General features: G+C 48.6%; 5 protein-coding genes across 7 annotated transcripts in view; 2 read left to right on the top strand and 3 right to left on the bottom strand.

Annotated features, from left to right (window-relative positions):
* Window positions 1-423: 423 nt before the first annotated feature.
* On the bottom strand, window positions 424-1,696 carry CSN5 (COP9 signalosome subunit 5). Its single transcript, XM_001359346.5, has 3 exons — window positions 1,348-1,696; window positions 703-1,279; window positions 424-642 (listed from the first exon to the last, which is right to left on the bottom strand). The coding sequence occupies exons 1-3, from the start codon at window positions 1,606-1,608 to the stop codon at window positions 497-499; spliced, it is 984 nt and encodes a 327-aa protein (XP_001359383.1). The 5' UTR covers window positions 1,609-1,696; the 3' UTR covers window positions 424-496.
* A 352-nt stretch (window positions 1,697-2,048) lies between these two features.
* Window positions 2,049-13,511, top strand: LOC6897607 (titin). 2 transcript variants are annotated; one of them, XM_033376806.1, is made up of 7 exons: window positions 2,049-2,681; window positions 2,742-2,957; window positions 3,063-3,109; window positions 3,311-4,746; window positions 4,807-4,872; window positions 4,931-5,377; window positions 5,441-13,511. In XM_033376806.1, the coding sequence occupies exons 1-7, from the start codon at window positions 2,508-2,510 to the stop codon at window positions 13,375-13,377; spliced, it is 10,323 nt and encodes a 3,440-aa protein (XP_033232697.1). In that variant the 5' UTR covers window positions 2,049-2,507; the 3' UTR covers window positions 13,378-13,511. The 2 variants fall into 2 exon arrangements, with proteins under 2 accessions (XP_033232697.1, XP_002137752.2); XM_002137716.3 differs by having other exon boundaries at window positions 4,928-5,377.
* Window positions 13,512-14,018: 507 nt separating this feature from the next.
* alpha-Man-IIb (alpha-Mannosidase class II b) overlaps window positions 14,019-21,031 on the top strand; it is a 36,030-nt gene continuing 29,017 nt past the window's right edge. The window contains exon 1 of the mRNA XM_015182335.2: window positions 14,019-14,255. The gene's annotated coding sequence lies outside the window, so the exon portion shown is untranslated. The remainder of the gene's footprint in view (window positions 14,256-21,031) is intronic.
* LOC4802465 (glycerophosphodiester phosphodiesterase 1) lies at window positions 14,458-16,953 on the bottom strand. 2 transcript variants are annotated; one of them, XM_001359345.4, is made up of 6 exons: window positions 16,667-16,953; window positions 16,243-16,561; window positions 16,021-16,172; window positions 15,754-15,958; window positions 15,519-15,694; window positions 14,458-15,455 (listed from the first exon to the last, which is right to left on the bottom strand). In XM_001359345.4, the coding sequence occupies exons 2-6, from the start codon at window positions 16,546-16,548 to the stop codon at window positions 15,302-15,304; spliced, it is 993 nt and encodes a 330-aa protein (XP_001359382.2). In that variant the 5' UTR covers window positions 16,549-16,561; window positions 16,667-16,953; the 3' UTR covers window positions 14,458-15,301. The 2 variants fall into 2 exon arrangements, with proteins under 2 accessions (XP_001359382.2, XP_033234706.1); XM_033378815.1 differs by lacking the exon at window positions 16,667-16,953 and having other exon boundaries at window positions 16,243-16,572.
* On the bottom strand, window positions 18,727-19,656 carry LOC4802464 (trypsin-4). Its single transcript, XM_001359344.4, has 2 exons — window positions 19,047-19,656; window positions 18,727-18,967 (listed from the first exon to the last, which is right to left on the bottom strand). The coding sequence occupies exons 1-2, from the start codon at window positions 19,625-19,627 to the stop codon at window positions 18,775-18,777; spliced, it is 774 nt and encodes a 257-aa protein (XP_001359381.2). The 5' UTR covers window positions 19,628-19,656; the 3' UTR covers window positions 18,727-18,774.

Below are 21,031 nucleotides of genomic sequence, written 5' to 3'. Positions count from 1 at the left end.
GTATTTGCATTACCGCCACCTGGTGCTGGGGGATGGTATGCCAGGGACCAGGCTATAAACGTGACAACGTATTTAATAAGCGACCAAGCCACCCCTCTAGTCAAAGAAATTGATTGGGCCACGTGCAGGGAGAGCGTTGACACTTCACTTGTGACCTATGCAGACAGCGGTATCGGTGTCCAACAGGCCGTCCTGACACTTGACAGACACGCAATCAGGGAATAAAAGTTATAAAATACGCCTAACGATATAAATGATGAAACAAATTGATTGATGAGAAGGCAATGCCATAGTTGCTGCTGTCCAAAGTCCATTTCAAATAAACGAACCTCGTCCCAAAGATTATCCAAACAACTAAGGAATAATTCTGTGAGCAGTCATTTGGCTGTCTGGAGTCTAGCTAGTAGCGTTTTTAAAGAAAAATTTCAATCCACTCGGTGTATTTTGAAATCAATAGAAATATCGTATTTTATAATGATCTAATGCAGCAGAGGCCCTATTTTCCCAGGCCCACCTTATTGAAGAGCTTATCCTTGACTATCTGGGCCATCAGGCCGTGTATCAACTCAATTGTGGAGCGGCTGCAGTCGCGCGTAGCTTTGGACAGCTTGTCCTCGGAGCGTTTCTCGTTAACATCGGTGCCTGTGAAATAAGAAGCTGGCAATTAGAAGGCTCAAGACTCGGCTTCTATGCGATATTTACCGCGACCCAGAAAGTTTTCACTCTGCTCCAGCTTCTCGGACAAGTCCATGATCTGGCCTGTGGTGTATTCCGTGTTGGTCAGCAGCCCAGAGCTGCCAAGGGTGTTCACCCAGTACTTGTTCCACAAGGAGTCGAGCAATTTGCGGTCCAGAGCCGACTTGAAGTAGCTAATCTCCAGCGGATAGTACTGCTTGCAGTGCACACCGAAATCCTCAATCTTGTTCAACGGTATGGTCTGGTACTCGGATGGCTCCTCGTTTGGGGGCTTATAGCCCTTTGGATAGGTGCGGAAGGCACCCAGACAAACCTTGCCAGCAGAGACAGTGCGCACAGGATCGACCACAATAGCCACGAAGGGCTCCTGGTAGGTCTGATTCAGCATCTGTGTGGAAACGTCAATGCCAGACAGCCAGCAGCCGTATCCGGGGTGGCTGTGGTACCAGCCGACGGCATGCTCCATGCGCCCAACCTCCTTGGCAGCCTCCATGTAGGCAGTCATGTACTCATAGGCCTGGGCCTGGGCATTCACGCGTGTCTCAGTGCCCTCCACTGGCAGGGCAAACGCGTCCATCACAATCTGCCGGCGAATGAGACTTCACCGTAAGAGGTTCTTTGTCTTTTTGTTTGTTATTTTTGTTTGCTCACCATCGTGTTGTCCTCAACCTTGCCCAGCATTAAGCCCATAACCTCGAGAGTGCCCCCGGAGCGGGCGTGCATGACAATCTTCAGCAGCGCCAGAGCTGAAATCTTTATGTCCTTAAAAAAATGTGGATCTTTTTCCCAGGGCTTGGCGTCAATAATCTGACGCTGCTGTTCGGCATCATAGCGGAAGATTTCGTCACAGCTGGGCAGAGTCTGTATGTTGTTCTCCAGCTCCCAAGTCTTTTGTGCAGCATCGACATCCATTTTGTTCGTAGATTCTTCTAATATTTCTTTATCTTTACTATAAATTCTTTTTTTTGTTTTGTTTTCCGGCTATTGGGATCACATTTATCGATAGAATATATCGACGTTTCGAAATATACCAAAATATACCGTAAATATACTGACAAATTTAAGTTATATTATACCACTAACCATACAGTATATATATACTGTATATACAGTATGGTTAGTGATTATACATATTCCTCATTTTTGGTATTCCGTCTAATGTTACTAGCTAATTTTATACGAATAATGAGCTATGTTTCTATATGACTGCCAACGACCATAGTACGCTCATACATCGGCTCTCGTCCAAATTGTTTTTTTTTTTATTATTTCGATATCAATTATTAGTATGACCAGATTAGCATATGCAACTCGTGAAATTCTCGACTATTTCTTGTTATTTAATTGTTAAGTGTAGTTATGTCATGAAGCGACTCACAACCAGCTAAAATCCGCAAACGTAGCTTTTCTTTTATTTTGTTTGTTAATGAAAAACTGGAAAACCTATTCCTGCATAATATACATTTAAACGAGTTGTCAGCCCCAAGGAACTCAATTTCGAACTTAACGCCTACATTGGCGCAATTGCATCCGATTGGCAGGTCACACTCGCGCGTCCATTGCAAAAAAAAATTCCGACAGATATTAAAAATATCGTACTGCAGGGGGAAACAGCATAGTTATTGTGTGAAAAGTGTACCAATTACTGTGAACAACTATTAGGCCAGGTGTTTATTCGCGACTCGCTTAAGTCTCGCTCGTCTCCTCCGCCGTGCGGCTTCTTTTCTGTTTTTTTTTTGCACCCAAGCCAAAGCCAAAGTTGCGCCACTCACACTCCTACTTTGCGGCCGGGCCGCAGCATTTCCATCAAAATGTCTTTGGATGGCGCTAAATTGCGGTATGTTGACGAAAGCGGCTTGCCCGTGGTTGTGGCGGCCAAAGGACGCACCTTCCAGGTGGGTTCGTATCTGAGCTGTGACCTGGTCCTGGATGGGCCCCAGGTTGAGGAGCTGCTTTGCGAAATAAAATGCGACGCCTTCGGCAGGGTGAGTGGAGGGGGGGGAGTGCATCGATTTGCCCTATCAACAGCATGTGTTTGTCCCCAGGTAACCATCAACAACAAATCGATTAAGGAGCTCGTCCATCTGAACGATAAGGTTCTGCACGGCAAGCGGCCGCTGCTACATGGCGGACGCATCACCATACTCAATCAGGTCTACACTTGGGAGTTCCCCAAGATCTCCGAGACGGAGGATGTGCCGCGCACTCCCGAACGCCTGTCGCCCGTTGAGCAGGCTTCCAACTCCTGCCCATCCCTGAAGGTATGTCGATTCGGAGTATCTCCTCTGCAGATAGTACCACATACAGTACCAAGTACAGTTTCTCAAGACGAACTTTCCCTTTGTTTCCCTCTGTTTGCCTTACAGTTGCAGTCCCACCGTCCTCAGATCGACAAGCGTTTGACCGTGCACAAGTAAGTGAAACCGTCTGGCAGGGCCGGCAGTCACCCAGGTAGACGATGGCCAACCCTAAAATATCCTTCATCACTCTGGGTGTGTTTGTGTGTGTGTGTGTGTTTTTTTTCCGTTTGTGTCTGTGTCTGTGCACACATATTCCCTACATATGTTGGTTGTCCTAGAATTTGGCCCTATAATCATCAATGTTTTCTTTCCAGCTTTCGCTATTGCATCAATTCGGATGACGAGGGCAACACTTCGATTGAGTCGCGGGATGAAAGCGATGCCCATGTGGAGGCAGACGAGAGCCAACGCTGCAAGACTCCGCCAAATGCAGACGACGAGCCAGCAGCCGAAGCTGGTCAGACTCCGAAAGTAGATCTTCTGGATGCCACGCAAAACAAGGAGAACACCGCCACCCCACCAGCCAGTCACAAAAAGCTGCTGAAGCTCTGCGCCCTCTCCGATGTGGTCATCACCTCGTTCTCGCCCCGCGAGACTGGTGTCAAGACGGAGAAGTCCTTCACATGTGTCCGCAAACCCAACGTGACGACAATCTCCACGCCCAAGAGCGTCTACAGCACTCCAAAGAGCGTGCTGTCGGAGCTGAATGAGGACAGCTGCAGTCGGGATCTGCTCGACTTCAGCACACCATCCACATCGAAGAAGACCCGGAGGAAGACCTCCATGTATCTCATTGACCTGACAACACCACAAAAGCTGCGTCCCACGCTCAAGCATACGCCCATCATTGTGTCCGACAGCGCCGACGAATCGTCAGGTGCCTCGCCGCTCGTCATAGACATAACCCAAGCGGACACGCCGCCATCTCCAGCTCCAGCTCCGTCGCACAAAGTGGCCAAGACACCGAAGAGACTGGCGGCTGCGGCGACCCCCAAGCGAACGCCACAGTCCCTGATGAAACGGGCTCTGCTGACGAGTACCAAAAAGCAGATTGCTGCCAATCGAGCAGAGCCAACCACGCCTGTGGCCGCGCCGAAGCGACCATCTCTGCTGCAGGCGCGTCGTCAGTGCCTCACCACACCGACTCGTCTGCCCTTCCATTCACTGAAACGAACCGCTGCCCAACGAGCGGCCGATCAGGAAAAGGCCAAGACACCCAGGACCTCGCCTCGCAAGGGACCATCTCTGTTCTTTGCCAGTCCCCGGGAGAACAAACTGTCCCAGATGAGGCAGTCCCTGGCTGGGGCCAGGCGCAGTCCCAATGTGGAAATGAGCAACAAGTTGGTGTCCAAGGCTCGACGCTCCCTCAGCAACTCTCCCAGGGATGGTTCCCCCAAGCTAGAGTCGCCTAGGATCGGGTCACCCAGGCATGGATCACCCAAGCCAGCCTCGTCCATCGCCCCATTGACACCACAAACGAGCGGAAGCGCGTTGAAGGAATTAAATATATCCAAAAGCAAATGCTCCACCCCGGAGAAGCTGGACGACTCTGGGGATGATCTGAGCCGCACGTTCACCATCAAGGATGATCATGATGAAAGCGGAGGAGAGCCAAGCAGAGCGGGATCAACAGTCGAGACAGCGGTAGCCACTGAAGAGCCACCAGTAGATGCAGTAGATGAGATTCCCATTATCGAGGATAGCATATGTGAAGAGATTCACGTAGATTTGCCTGAGAAAATCGTCGAGGGTAAGTGGAGAAAAGGAATCTTTGAATCGAGTCCAGTTTTTAAACCCTTTTTTCCTTCAGGTGCGGTTTTGATTGACGACAGCATTTGCGAGGAGCTCCCCACAGATCCGAAAGCCAATGCAGAAGGTAAGACATGAATTGCATTTCAGAATGAATGGCTCTCAACAAGTCTTGATTTTAGAAGCATCACAAAAGGACCAACTGGAGAGTCTGAAGACGATTGAAGAGGACAAAACTTCCATTGTAAAAGCGTCAACAGTTGAGAAGCCGGCTATGGAAGTGGAGAAAGAAGCTCCAGCTTTACGTACACCCCTGCCTCGAAGGAGTTCGCGGCGCCTCTCCGCTGACCAGAGGACTTTGGCCACCACTCCGCGACGCAGCACTCGCCGAGCCTCTGTCGAGGTCAATAGCGACCAGAATGTAATCGGCCAACGCACGCGACGCGCCTCTTGCTCTGCGGCCGATACACAGGCCCTGGCCACGCCCACGCGAAAGCGTCGACTGACAGAGGAGATGGGCACGCCAACACGGCAGTCGAAGCGCCTGCTAAACACGCCCAAGCGAACCAATTTAGTCGATGAATCCGTCGGCGATATGGGCGTCATTGTGGAGGAAGCTGCTCCGGCAGATGGTAGGCTGAGAATTAGACACGTCCTTGGGATTAAATATATCTCAAGTGTTTTCTTTGTTACAGAAAAAGAAAAAGCGGCCGCTGAAGACGAGGATTACGGCACGGAGCTGGCCACAGATGAGCCCGACAATGTGGACTATCATGGCCTGAGGGATATGCTAAAGACGCCCAAGAGCTGCAGCACGCCGTTGTACAAGGGCTTGCGGGAACTGATGCAGACCCCGAAGATGCCTGCCTCGCCCATTCTGGGCAACATTGAGGAGCTGCTGGAGCGCTCTGACAGCGTCTCGGACACGCCGCGAAGGAGCAGGCAGAGAGCACCAGCGGGAGAGCCAGAAGGCAGGAACCTCGACCGGATTTTGAAGACACCCAGTGCCAAGAACATCATGGTCCCCAATGAGCCAGCCAGTGCGATGCTACATTCGCGCAAGGATTACACCAGCGACTCGGTGCTGATAAGTTGCAATTTGAGCGTTGGAAGGCACACCCTGCCCCTGGACAATATCTTCCACGATGTACCCAGCACGTCCGCTGTCCATGCGGACGACAGTGAATTCGAAATAAATGTGACTTCCGTCAGCACAGCCACTGACGCCGATCCCCTGGCTGCCTCCAAGCGAAACGAATCGGTCTCGTCGGAGGACCTGATGAACTTGAGTGCTGCCACGACTTACAGGAAGACTGCGACGACCAGCACCACCTACAAAGCTGCCATCAGGGCGGACCTGAACCTCAGCACACTGACTGAGGAGGGAGGGGCGTCCAGGGACACCTCGCCAAGCGTCAACGACATAAGCGGCATCCAGCTGCTGGATCAGACCTCGGATTCGATGTTCTGCGACCCTCTGGTAGTGTCAGTCTCTGGTGTTGAATCGGGCGACGTGACCGTGGAGGAGACCAAGGCTCAGACCGTCCGTCCGCCATCTGAACCGATCCCGAGTGACGATCGTTCCGACACTGACTCAATCGTGGGTCTGAGCGAACCCCTGGTGTTCAGCGATGATGAGGAGACAATCGCAGAAAAAGACATTCCCCACAAGAAGGTGGAAGAATCTGCTGTGACATCGCCCAACAAACACGCTGCCACAGACCCAACTAATACAAATGGCAAAGATATACCTATATCCGTCGAGGGATCCATAGAAGCCGTCGATTCTTTAGTCGATGAGATTTCGTTGATCGAAGTACAAGACATCACGACTGAAAGCAGCATCAATGCCACCAAAGGCAACACCATGCCCAACGACTCTTCAATGATAATTGAACTGGACTCAAGCGAAGACACCAAAGCACCGCAGGCTAAAGAAACGGATGTCTCCTCTGTCGTGGAGGCTACGATTACCGAGTCCGAGACTTATCCTCTGGACTCTACAATCGAATATTCGGCCATTGAGCTGAACGTCTCAAGCCCAGTCGCAAATAAGGAAATCACAGCTGCCAAACCGGGAATACTCGTATCAGAAGTGGAAGCATCGTCCTTCAAGGAGTTGCCAGAGGAAAGTGCAGCCGAAAAGTCGGAGGTTGAAGTTGAATCGGCACCCAAAGAGCTGCCAGAAGAAAGCATCACAGAGAAGGGCACTGAAAGGAAGCCTGTGGAAGAGAGGTCACCAATCAAGGAGGCCCCAGAGAGTGCAGTCCGAGACATAGATGAGGAGGAGAAGGACAGTTGTGAAGAATATCCAGCTCCAAAGGAAAAGGAAGATACTCCATCAGTTGAGAATAGTTTGGATATCATTCAGCAAATGCCAGAAGCAAAGGAAACGCCAACCGATGTATCTTTGGTCAAAGAAGGATCTGAGGTAGAGGATATCCTGGGACTGTCGGCTGTTGTAAACGCTGTTCAAGATACAATTGACTTCGAAGATCCACAGACACTATCCCATGAGACGGCTACAAGCACAGACGAACCCGAACACAAAGAATTGGAAGCTTCTAGTGCGCCCAAGCCTGCTGGGGAACAACGAAGTGAAGCGTCTCCTGCTACAGAGTCAGCAAGTGAACCAACAAAAGAAGCCCATAGTCCGGAAGTGGACTCAAATGTAGTGGACGTGACACAAGACATCAGCAGAGCTGAGAGTCCAAAGGAAGCTGAGACACCACCTGAAGATGGGGCAATTCAATTGGATGCATTCAGCATTTTAGAAACTGTTGACCAAGAGTCCACGTCCATCATCGATCCACCGCAAGAAGCTGATGTGGTGCCAGAAAAATCTTTGATTGAAAAGTTACCAGAAGAGTCGTTGATTGAAGAAGTGCCAGAGGAATCTTTGATTAAAGAGGTGCCAGAGGAATCGTTGATTGAAGAGGAGCCAGAGGAATCGTTGATTAAAGATGTGCCAGAGGAATCTTTGATTGAAGAGGAGCCAGAGGAATCTTTGATTAAAGAGGTGCCAGAAGAATCTTTAATCGAAAAGGTGCCAGAGGAATCTTTGATTGAAGATGTGCCAGAGGAATCTTTGATTGAAAAGTTACCAGAAGAGTCTTTGATTGAAGAGGTGCCACAAGAGTCTTTGATTGAAGAGGTGCCAGAGGAATCGTTGATTAAAGATGTGCCAGAGGAATCTTTGATTGAAGAGGAGCCAGAGGAATCGTTGATAAAAGAGGTGCTAGAGGAATCTTTAGTCGAAGAGGTGCAAGAAGAATCGTTGATTGAAGAGGCGCCAGAGGAATCTTTAGTTGACGACTTGCCAGAGGAATCTTTTATCGAAGAGGTGCCAGAGGACTCTTTAATTGAAGAGATTCAAGACGATTCCATTGCATTGGAAACCACGCTAGATGAAATTCGATCTGAGGATCAGCAGACCAATGGTCCCAAAGTGGAAGAGCTGCCCAGCCGAAACCAGAAAGAGGACGTGTCCCCACTGGACGTGCCTAGCGATGCGGAGGCAAACGAGAAACCTGCAGCTGGAGGGCAGGATGGCAGCACGAAATCCGCAATCGACACAGCAAAGGAAACAAATAATCTGGATGAATCAACTGCCGGGGATCTAGCTGAAGATGAGGTGATTCAATTGGATGCCTCAAACCGACTTGAAGATGTTTCTACCGTCGAGGAAATGCCAGAACTTGAAGGATCTCCAGCCGAAGAACCTGCAGATGGAAAGGATAAAGAGGATGCCATTCAACAAGATTCAAAGCCAGAAGACACAACCCAAAACAAGAGTCCAAGTGAAGGTCAACGGAGCAATGGCCAGGATGCGGAAACATCGGCCTCGGAAGCTGCCGAGAAAACGTCTCCCAGCGACAAATCTGTTATCGGGAAGCCTGAAGAGGCTTTCCTTCTGGAGGAGTCAACAGACATGGAGTTAACGAAGGATGAATTCATCCCGGAGGTCGCAAAGGAAGCCGAGAAATCCCCAACGAAGGAACCTGCTAGAGAGAACGGAAATGACGAAGAGGTCATTCAATTAGATGACTCCAACTATTTTGAAGATGTGGTGCCCACCTTAGATGGTCGCAAATCTCCAAGCGATGAACTCCTTAAAGCAGTTGATGAAGAACTCGCCCGCGAAGCGGAGACATTGCCCTCGGAACAGACTTCAGTCCAGAGGAAATCAACTAACGACGACAAAGTCATTCCAGGGGATGCCTCGAGCAATGCAGAAACGCATGAAGGCGACATCGATCAGTCACTTTCTGGCCACACGACGGAGGATGAGATCACTGCTGACGTCTCAGCTGTAGACCCTAAAGCAACACCAACAGCCACAGCCATGGAGTTACCCAAAGAAAGCGAAATGAAGTCCACATCTGAGGCGAAAGTCATCCCCGAGACCTGCACAACCAACGAAGCGGCTGCTTCTCTAGAGGATTCAACTTCTGAGACAGTTTCGGAAGCAACTCCAGATGAACACAAAGTCGAAGCTATTATCTCAACACCAGAGCGGAATATTCAACAAGAAACTGAAACAAAAACCGGACCTGAAGCTGAGCAAAGAGGTCCATCCCCTTCAGTTGAGGCGCCTGTAGATGCAGCGAAAGAACTGCCTCAATCAACCCCAGGAAAAGAAGAGGAAACATCAGAGATTGTTTTGCGATCTACTAAGGAACCTGCTCTTAGTGACCCATGTTCTATCGCCGAGGGATCTGTCACCCCACCACCTGCAGTTGAGCCTGTTAAGAATCCATTGCCTGAAAAGGAAGAGGAATCCGCACAGACTGAAAGCTCTGAAGTTCCTGTTCCCAGTGCTCCAACTTCTATCGTTGAGGAAGGCACCCCTTCTCTTGCAGTCGAGAAGGCATTAGGGGAATCAAAGGAACTGACTCAATCATCAGCACAGAAAGAAACATCAGAGATTATTTTTGAATCTACTAAGGAACCTGCTCTTAACGCCCAAAGTTCCATCGCTGAGGAAAGCAACCCATCACCTGTAGTCGAGGTTCCTGGGCCAGAAAAAGCAGAGGAATCCGCACAAATTCGCTCCGAACATTCTAGGGGATCTGTTCCCAATGCTCCGACTTCTAGCGTTCAGGAAGAGCCCGCTCCACTTGCAGTTCAGGAGCCATTGGGAGAACTCTCTCAATCATCACCAGACAAAGGACGGGTATCAGTAGAGATTCCATCAGACTCTACTAAGGAACCTGCTGCCAATGCTCCGATCTGCATCGATGATGAAAGCACACCTTTATCCACCGAGGAAATACAATCAGTTTCCTCAACATCAGAGTCTGAAGAAGTGATCGATGAGACCCCCACAAATCAGTCGATAATCGGCTTGATTGCTGCAAACAAACCATCTGCAAGTACAGCTCAAAGTGCGAACGACGAGATCCAAATAATATCAGACGATAGTCAATCAGTGTCGTCCCCGAAAGAAGAAACTTCAAGCCAAGATGACGACGAAGATGACGATGAGGATTGCGATGAGGCCATGGACATGCTGGAAGAACAAGTCGATCCTGTGGATCTGCACGTGAATAGAAGGGAAACCACCACCAAAGTGTTCCCCTCTAAGGTCCAAATGGATGATGATGTGATTGAGTTGAGCGACTCAAATTCGAGCCACGATCCGCAGGAGAAAGTACCAACAGAAACTACAGCACCCACAGTGGAAGCCGCAACAGAAGCCCCTGAAGCAGATAAACCTTCGTCTTCGGGTGCGCCCGCTGGGGTTGTGGAGCCCAAAGCCATGTCTGTTAAATCATATACTACTGGTTCTGCAAAGGAAGATGAAGTTGCAGCCGCATCCCCTGAAGATACACCAAGGGAGGCCGCACTCGAGCTTACTCCAGCCCCAAATGAAACGACAGGAGCCTCCGTATCCGAGACACAAACATTTGGATCCGCTCTGGATGAAGAACAGGATATCGCAGCTGAGTCTGAACGAGACAGAAGGAATACGCTAGCGACGGAAAAGCCGCTCGAAAGTAATTCTGAAAACGGGAATCAAGCGCTTGAAGAAAACACCTTGAAAAATGTTGAAGAAGAGAAGGATGCAGAAAACAGGGAAAAGCAAGAGCCAGAGGTGGCTGCAGAAGAAGCAGTCAAGCAGGAGGCGAGGAAGGTAACAAGACTGGCACGCAATGACGGGCAGCCGCCCGCTAAGGAGATTCAGCCAGCCGCCAAAAGAGCCAGAAAGGGCTCGTCCGTGGAGAGAACTGCAGAGGCTAGCGAATTGGAGAGGCCAAGGCGGCGGGGCCGCAAACCGTCCGCCGAGGTACAGCCAATCCTCGAGGAAAAGGATGTCATCACGAACACGAGACGGGGACGAAAGCCGTCCAAGCAATCATCAGAGGAGGCAAAGGACAACGAAGCACAGCCGAAGACGGAGGAGATTCTGAATCCCATCACAGAGGACAACATGCCATCCGAACATGTTAAACAAATGGATCCACCAAAGCGAAACCAGGAGGAATCCAAGGAGCTGCTCCCTTCGACAACAAGGCGTGGACGCGGACGTCCTCCATCAGCGGAGAAGGATCAAGCACGGAAGGCCAAAGCCCGGGAGCTCCTGGCAGCCATTAAAGTAGATCAAACAGTGGACTCCGCGCCTAAGAAGCTCCCAAAACGAGTTCGCAAAACACCCGAAGTGGTCCAGGAGGTGCATATGGAGGTTATGCCTGAGACATCAAAGCGAAACAGACGAGCTCCAACAGCAGAGAAGGAGGCCACAAAGGATGATCCACACATCCCCAAAACCCATGAGCATCTGGCAGCCATCAAAGAAGATCCACCAGCTGGGGATGAACCAAAGAAGACCCTGAAACGAGCCCGCAAGTCCTCAGAGCTTGTAAAAACCGAGGAGGCCAGTCAGCAGCCAGCTAAAGAGGGCCAGCCAGATGCCCAGGCAGATAGACCCAAGCGACGTGGACGCAAACCCTCCATGGATGTGGAGGTGGCAGCTCCGGAGGTGCCCGAGCATCCCAGGCGCCGAGGACAGAAAGCAGATCCAACACCAGAGAAAGAATCAGCCTCAATGAAGCCCGTGGACCATCATCTGGAGGAGATCGCTGAGGAAATCGAGCGAGAGCCAGAGCCAAAGAAGCTGCTGCTGGACGAGGAGGAGCCCAAGACACGGCGACGCGGACGCAAAGCCACAGCCGAGACGACGGATGTCCCAATGGAGCATGTCGAGGCTGCCAGCTCTCGGCGGCGCGCACGCAAAGCGACCGTGGAGGAGGGCACGGCCGACCAGGTGGAGCCCAAATCAAAGCGTCACAGCGGAGAGGGCCTACCACCGGAGACTCCTCTTCCCGAGATCCAGGAAGCATCAACGGTAAAGACAACGCGACGCGGTCGCAAACCAAGCGTGGATGTGGATACAGCAGAGAAGAAGCAGCCATCGCGAGCTCTCCGGAAGCCATCGACGAGTGTCGACGAGGGCACACCCCAAGCCAAAAAGACAACGGCACGAAGAGGACGCAAAGCTTCCGCCCAAGCTGAAGGTATCGATGCACAGAAAAATGTGCAGGATGTGACCACAGAGTTGGCTGCCACCGTTACTGCCACCGCTTTGGCCTCCGCAGAGAAGCCCAACGATGGCGTATACCCCTCGCCCTCCCACACCGAGGATGAACTGACGCCGCGTCGACGCGAGGGACGCAATCTTCCACGGAAGAACTACACAGAAGTTCCCGACGATGACAAGCCCAGCTCTGGATCACGACGTAACCGAAAGCCGGTGACCAGCGGCAAGGCAGCAGCTGCCAAGACGCTCGAGATGGAGGTGCATCCCACCACGCCAACACCCTCTCAGAAGGGGCCACCGATCGAAGAGGCAGTCAGAGCTACCCCAGCCACTCCAGAGATGGCCACGGTGACCTTGCCGGACCCCACAACTTCGCAGAGACGTGAGGGACGAAATCTGCCACGCAAGAACTACACAGAAGCCCCCGACGATGACAAGCCGACCCCGTCCCGCAGCCGGCGCCAGAGGAATCCGACGGTCAAGGCCCTGGAGCTGATTGTGGACACCACGCCCAGACCAGCCACGCCCAGGCGACGCAGAGGAAAGGCCGGCACTGAGGAGCCGCACGAGGAAGCGCCTGCAGCGAAGAAGGTGGCCGAGGAAACAGAGGTAGCCACGGTCGCCGCAGTCAAAGGACGTGGCACCCGTCGCAAGGCCGAGGATGAGGCTGAAGCAGATTCTGCAGCGCCCACCAAGCATGCGGCACGAGCAGGCAACTCACGCAAAGCCAAGGTCGAGACTGAGCCAGATTCAGAGGACCAGCCGGCCACCAAGAAAGCACGTGGCGGAGCCCGTGCTAAGACACCAGCGGTGATCATTTCTGACGAGGAGCCTGCAGAGCAGCCGGTGGTGGCTGTGTCCGCCAAAAAACCAGCCGACCGTGGACGCGGACGAGCTGCCAAGGCAGCCCCGATTGTCGAGCCAGAGGCAATGCAGCCCGTTCCGTCGGCGGAAGCCGCTGCCCCCTCAGCCTCGACGGCACGCAGTGGCCGTGCCAAGAAGGTGCACTTCGAGGCCACTCTCCCAGCGGCAGATTCCGCCACCAGCAACGACGAGGCGCCCAAGAGAGCGACACGCTCCCGCCGCAAATAAGGAACTTCATTTGCATCTTGCATTTGCCCCATTGTTTATACATATATAAATATTCTCTATCGTACAATTGTTTTTAAGCTTTCACACACTTTACGAACTTCTGTATAAAATAAAATTACATCTATGCACGGCTATTTCTAAGCTCTATCATTAGTACTCCGTGCATACATCCCTGTCCTGTCACCCCGCAAAAGGATCCCATTCCCTCGCTCAGAAATATAAGACCTTAATAGACCTAGGCATACCATATATACAGATACACATACATATACATATATAATGTAAGACATCCCCCCAAATAATAAAGAAAAATTAAACAAAACTTTGTTCCAATCTACAATTAATGGACGCGTTCACCAGGACCAGCCGAAATGAGATGGGAAAATCGAAACTGAATAAATCGGATAAGTTTAAAAGATACCTATAAAGTTTCAAAGTTGACCATATGCATCCTTCGGATCGATATTAGGTTTGTGGTGGAAGTGGATGGGTGTAGTACCCAGAAGGAAGCGTTTCCGATCCCATAAAGTATATATATTCTCGATCAACATCAATAGCCGGGTCGATGTAGCCATGTCTGGTCTGTCCATCCATGCGTCCGTCTAGATCTCAGAGACAAAAAAGTCAAAACAACCTTATTTTGTATTTACACTCCTTTGATATCACACTGTTACAAGTTTATTTCGCCCACACAAAGTACTAATATCTGTGGCATCCACAATTTTGAAACTACGAGAAACCACAAACGCAGAATCATAGAGAATGATTATATAACAACCAGTTTCAGGAGTCTGGGTTAGATGGATACAATATTGGATGAGTGGATGGCATGTAATTAACTTATGATCCACATTTTCGATGAGGGAATCGGCCGTCTGGTAAGTCATGTTAGGATCATTTTGAAGAATTTATACCATTGCCAGCACACCGGATACCTCGAACACCGTACAGGCTCAGCAATATACAATGTATTAAAACGGAAGAAAACCCTTATAAGCGTCATTTATCTAAACCCTTTATCGACTGATAATACAAATGCTGACAAGCTGAGCAGATGCATCTATAAGAAAACGCTTAGACTTGATTTTTGAGTTTATATCAATCTTTTCCACTATCTTTATTTACTCATCGGATCATCGTGTCGTAATAAAATGAAATTTTCATCATTTTTTTTTTTGGTATAGTCGTATAGATAATGCTCGTTGGAACACAATTCGTTTGCTCTTCTCGGATTAGACGTAAGAAACTTAATTGTATTTGTTGTCGGGACTTGGTCTTAGACAAGTTATTCTTTTGGGATCTGCATAACAATGGGAACATTCGTGAAAAATGGCCAAATGTTCGGCATTCTAGAAAAGCTGCGCGTGTATGTTTGTATATACTACATACATATATAGAGCACATCAAAAAAGCAATCTACTACCTTATGGGGTATACATTTGTGTACATGCGAGTATAGTACATGTGTAGAAATATCGTACAAAATTTGAGAACAGAACATATAAGACAGGGTATATGAAAATATAGACATAATTAAATAGAAAACATATATAAAAATAAACAAACAGGACGTCAATATAAAAAATAAAATATAAAAAGCATCCTGTAGAGGACAATAAATAAAGCACAAAACCTATTCAGACATAAATATACAGCTTCAATCTCACTGGTACAGCTAGTGGTACTGGTGCACAACGGGTAATACTTTCAAAAGCTTCTACAGATACGGAACACGTACTAAAAACGCATTTTATAAACACATATCGAGTGTGGGGGGAGGGGATTGAACGTGGGCACTAAAAACGAATTACTCTTAAGAATTAAGTGTGGCGCAGCTAAATGCAAACAGTTTCTCTGTATGTGCGCTCCTGTCTGAGTTGTCTGAGTTGTGTTCGTTGACTTCCTCGCTGGTGAATGGAACACCTTAGGCCTTCATCAGTAGATGCGGCTCGGAGCGCAGCGAGTCGGTCAAATATTGGATCTTCATGGTCTTCTGAAAATAGCGCTTCTCGTTGGGCGAGTTCACCATGTAGACGATTGGACGGACGCCAACATTGCGCCACAGGTCGGCAATGTGCCTGCCAAAAGCCAATTTAACATTAAAGAGTAGTCCAAAAAGAGAATACCAATGAATGGCTTACAAATTGAACTCTTCTTTGCTGAGAAAGACAACGCTTATGCCGATCACGGGGGCAATGATATTGCGAAAGATTGCACCATAGATTGAGGTAATCAGTGTGGAGGATTTGAGTATGGCCAGCGATAGATAGGTCTCATGCCACAGGCCACAAATGATCTCCGGACGCAGTTTGCGCAGCTGAAAAGAATAACAGGCATCAAAAGCATTCCCATAGAAGCATCCTCCTCTATGCATACCTGATAAATGGCAAGCGGCGAGCGACTAATAACAATTGTTCGCTGCGTAAACGCCTCATTGGCGGCCATAAACTTCTGCAGCTGGTCGAGCATGCGGGCACTGTTGTCGTGCAGGCGCAGGAAGAGCGTGGCCGAGGTAGCCTCCGCCTCCACATAGTCGGAGAGCTGCCTTAGCGTGGTCACTGACTCTGCCTCGAAGTGGGACCTGTGTATTGACATTTGAGTTTAATGAAGTTCCACTTGATTTGCCTCAGGCTTATGTCTCACCCCATAGGATGCTGCTCCGTGATGTTGAGTTTTTGCAGCTCGCTCAACGGCTGCTGAGCCACAGCCAGGCGACTGGGGTTAGCTATAACAATTTCCCCGCAGGATGTGAGACCGGCATCGAGAAGCACGTTCCGATATCCACGTGTTAGGCACTGAAAATGAGGGATGTTATTGATTTTTGCTGGGGTAAGGGCCGAAGCAACCACCGCCTCATGACGTCACCTTTTTGATTGCTGCCTTCGAGTTCTCGGGCGCATCGTAGCCGGCCGCCCGATTAGCGATGGGCCAATAGCTCGGCCAATCATCCGGCGCGCTCAGCAGGCTGAGGAGCCGCTTCTCGTTGGGACTGCGCTGCAGCTTCACGAACTTGGAGGCCACACAGACGACGACGAGGCTCAGGGTGCACCAGGGTATGGCCAGGTTGCAGAACAGCCAAAACACGTTGAAGCAGAAGAAGATCATGCTCACCGAGCAGCACAGCAGCTGGTAGATCATCTTAATGCAGAGCCACAACCAGCGCCAGTACATTCAGCAGAGGGAACTGTTGAAAGATTGCACTTAAGTGTCTGTTTAGGGTCTATTTTTACCTCTAGTATTTGTTAGTTTCGTTGCTTTCTTGTGTCTTGTGTAAATGCACCGCACTCACCCTAAATAGAATGCGTGCCGCCACCACCACACCACCCGCTCTGCTCTGTTCCACCCGCTGATGCCGTTGCCACTCCCACGCCTGTTTTTCCTACAATATATCACTGCCACCGCCCCACTGTTGACTCAGAACTTGGTTAAAGTCTAGCCCTCGATTTAGGTTCGGTTCAAAATTGTTTTTGTAACGGGCAGGGCCTAAAATAACCGTTCAAAAAAACTAAAATCTCGCACAAAACGAGTAAATCAGTGTGACCGCAGACTTATCGTTAAAATATACAGTCAGTGTTGCCATTTCAGCTTATTTTAAGCTAGATTTTGCTTATTTAAAAACAAAATAGCTTGAAAAATATCTATCTTATTTAAAATTTCATTTAGCTTATTTTGGCTTCAAAAAATTTGGTACAAAACAATTTTTGCTATTTGATTGTATTGTTATATTTCTTAATTTTTAGCGAGAAATCGGACAAAAATCATATATCTTGTTCGTATTTTGGTATATCATCCAATTTTGTGTATATATGTATGGTAATTGTTCGTTGATAAGTTTCAGTCACACTATGGTATTGCACACGTTTGCCCATTTGCATAAAAAAAATGACAAAAGTGTTTTATAAAAAAAATTTCCACAATTTCTGGTTAAATTTCGATGAATTTAAGGAGGGGCTGCGCAATATGCCAACTGAATCCACATAAGCGTACTGCTGCTTTTGTAAGTCAACAATTGGGGCCAAGTCGTGGCAATTACGGCAGTATGCTGTCGCTATAAAACATGACACAAACTAACAAAATACCTCTTGCTAGAAAGTCCTCAAAAACAGAGGAGCAAAAGGCTGTACATTGCTGAGCACTCGGCCATGGCAGAATGAAGTGGATAAAATCATGTTATTACTTTCTTTAAAAATTGAATTATATGTACATTATTTTCATGTGTTTTTATTGTTAGATTATTTTTAAGCTTTTTTTGTATTTAGCTTATTCAAGCTTATTTTTTCTTCAATCTAGCTTATGGTGATTCTCAAAATCTGGCAGCACTGGTACACAGTGTGCCCGCAGCGCACACCAACGGCCACATTACCCGCTGAATTTTGTATATAAAGCAGCTACGAGAAAGCCATAACCGGCCCGCCACAGCCAAAATATCCGCCTCGAATTCCTCTCGAATCGTACTTCAGCCTCCGCAACTAGACTTCTCGGAGCGTAAGTGAACCTCCGCAACCACACTTCTTGGAGCGTTATTGAACCTCCGCAACCACACTTCTTGGAGCGTTATTGAACCTCCGCAACCACACTTCTTGGAGCGTAATTGAACCTCCGCAACGAATCTTCTATTCCATTATTCGGTTCTATTAGTCGGTTTAAATTGTTTAAAACTAAATTATTTAAAAGCTTATTTAAACTTCAATTAAATAAACCCTCGGCACAAAACATTGCCTGACTTGATGACGCACCTAGAAGTTGCTTAGCTTTTTGTGCCAAGCTTTGTCTTTGCTCATTATACCCACCCAGAACTGAGATCTGCTCCATGAGTCTGTAAGAGTAGTCCAGAAACCATCGACTGGCCTCAGATCGCCAAGAATTTCAGTTGGTTTCCCCAAACAGAAGCGTTTGTTGGTTTCCCTCTCGGGGCTTGGATTCGTCGTCATCGATCCCGGATGCTCTCCCGGTAGCTGGAACCTTAATTTGGTTTTTGAGATAAATCATGAATATGGTCGCACGTAAATAATGTAAGAAAACCCTATACTGATTTTGCCATTCTGTAACGTAGACGTTAATAATTGAAAAAAAAAAATCTTGGCTCCGTCTGAGGAGTATTAAACGAGCTCCTACCGTGCGGAGGCAAAGTCAAGCTACTGCCGGGCCGCGTCAAGGTAAAAGATCTCGAAGACTTCCAGTAGATATCCAGAATGCCAACAAGGAATAGTACACTCCGAAAAGATTCGTTGCGAAGGTCCAATTACGCTCCGAGAAGTGTGGTTGCGGAGGTTCAATTCAATAGTTTGCAATATTTAAGCTGCTTGACCAGACAGGAACTATCGATGAGGTTAGCGCGCACATTCAAAATAGGCTATCACGCATGTTATCCCGTATATTTCCTTTATTGATGGAGATTTACAATTTGGTGAGCAGACGTATCCAACGGCGTACAGTGGGGTGGGCCAGACGAGTGTACACGCCTGGATAATAGGGATCCGCACAGCTGACTCCCCAGGAAACGATTCCAATCAGAGTGCCTTCGGCACTGATGGGACCTCCGCTGTCGCCTTGACAGGCGTCCGTGTTTCTTGCGGCCGCACAGAACATTCTAGACAAGATGGTGGGACATTAATTAGAGATTCCAAGTGCCAAATCTCTCTCCCTATCTCTGCTCTCTGTACACTTACGCATCAGTGACGCCGCCGTGATTTTTCAAGGCGCTGTCACACTTTTCCTGATTAACGGTCTGCACAGTGGTGCTCATGAGGACCGGCGCCAGGACGGGATTAATGATATCCATGTGTCCCCAGCCAGAGACGACGGCGGACATGCCCTCCGGGATAGCCTCGCTCACAGCTGGCAGGCGGATGGGCGTCGTGGAAAGAGCTCCGACGGCAGTCCGCAGCAGAGCCACATCGAAATTCATGTCCGTTCGATCGTACGCGGGATGCTTGTAGATGGTCTGCACGGGCTGTATAGAACCGCCTGTGGTGCGCAGGACAGTGCCCTGGCGCAGGGTGAACTCGCGGGGACTCGTCTCGTGGTTGTCGATGCAGTGGGCCGCTGTTATAGCCCAGTTGCTGGCGAGGATGGAGGCACCACAGATGTGGATGGTGTGGCGCCGCAGTGAGAGCTGATAGGGGAACTCTCCCTCTGCGGCCTCGCGCCCATTAACAATGCGGCTATCCGGCAACCTCTGGGCAGCCGCATCGACGTTGGAGACGGCTAAAAGAGTCCCGACGACGAGGAGTGGAAGAAGCTTCTGCATGGCGCTGCTGACTCTTGAAAACTAAACATTATAGCGAGCCAATGAGTCGATATATTTGCTGCTTCTGTCTTTATCAATTCTCGTCGTTATCTCCGGGGTGTACATGATTTCTGTAGAAGCTGTATCTGTAATTAACCCTTGTCAATTGCTGCGCAGGGGCATCCATGGGGTTTTTTTCCTCTGATATCTCTGAGATTCGGTGATTCTATTATTTTTTAAAGCGGGGACGGCAATGAACTTCCGCTTAAGCATGGGTGTAACATTGAGCTTGCTGATTATCAACTGGGAGTGCTCATGGGTTTTTTTTTAGGTATTTCTCAGTTTAATTGGACTTTGCTATCATAAGCTATGACAGCTTCATTTTTCGAATTTTTGCTTGCCGTTAGGTGCACCTTACACTATTTGAACTTCGATGCGTTTCTTTGGGTAGATATCGATGTTTGTCTGTCGATATCTTACGTTTCATCACTAACCATACAGTATATAGATGTGGCAGTTCATACAACGAAATTGTCACACACCGACTTGCGCTATCCGTACCCCAGAGTGACGTCATCATGAGCGATAGAGCGCAGAGAGAACCTCTTTGCATGTGTTAGTACACACGCAATATGTTTCGACAAAAATATGTGATTGTATGTTTTTTCAGATTTTTTGAACTCTCTCAGGTCTGATCTGTTTTGCCACCAGCATGTTTTAGTGTATGGGTGCACATGCATTCTCACGTACTTTGCGTGTGTGTGTTTAGTATTGCTGGCCGCTAGAACTGAAATTTGAGTTTGGTTCTTGTTTCGGGTCTTTTGATGGACTGACCTACCGCCACAATATAAATGAAGAATGGGCAGGGGGTGGGGGTATGGTACACTAGGGCGCGGGAAACAAAATAAAAGCTGTTATTTGTTTGATTTATACCACAAAATTTAAAATATTACAATAATATAATTACACATTTATTTCCTTATTTTAAACAGGTTGATTATTTATTCTCGACTATATATAATAATATAATTGCACATTTATTTCCTTATCTTAAGCAGGTTGATTATAAATTATACAAATTATGCAAACGCCGTCGGTTCTCGACGTTTTGTTTATATCAAAGACTATACAATACCAAGATGTTGCATGAGCGACCAAAAAGCTGTTCTATGGCGGGTCCTAACATTAGAACCCAAAAGGCACGAGGGAGCGCGCGGGGTTTCAATTCCCTTTTCGCCTGTACTTCGTCTCTACCGCGACCCCGCTGCCCATCGGTTTCGTCTGTTCGGCAATTCTGGACTCTCGATCCTCAGCACCGTCGAAGCGGTGGTCGCGGATCGCCGATGTCTTTGGAGCGGCACAGTGGGAAAATTCGATTGGAAAATTCTCTATTAGAATTTATCTAAAGCACTCATACAATTTTTT

The sequence above is a fragment of the Drosophila pseudoobscura genome, chromosome 2, assembly GCF_009870125.1.
Source record: "Drosophila pseudoobscura strain MV-25-SWS-2005 chromosome 2, UCI_Dpse_MV25, whole genome shotgun sequence".
In the NCBI taxonomy this organism is placed as follows: domain Eukaryota; kingdom Metazoa; phylum Arthropoda; class Insecta; order Diptera; family Drosophilidae; genus Drosophila; species Drosophila pseudoobscura.
This window is presented reverse-complemented; position numbering and strand designations above follow the sequence as displayed.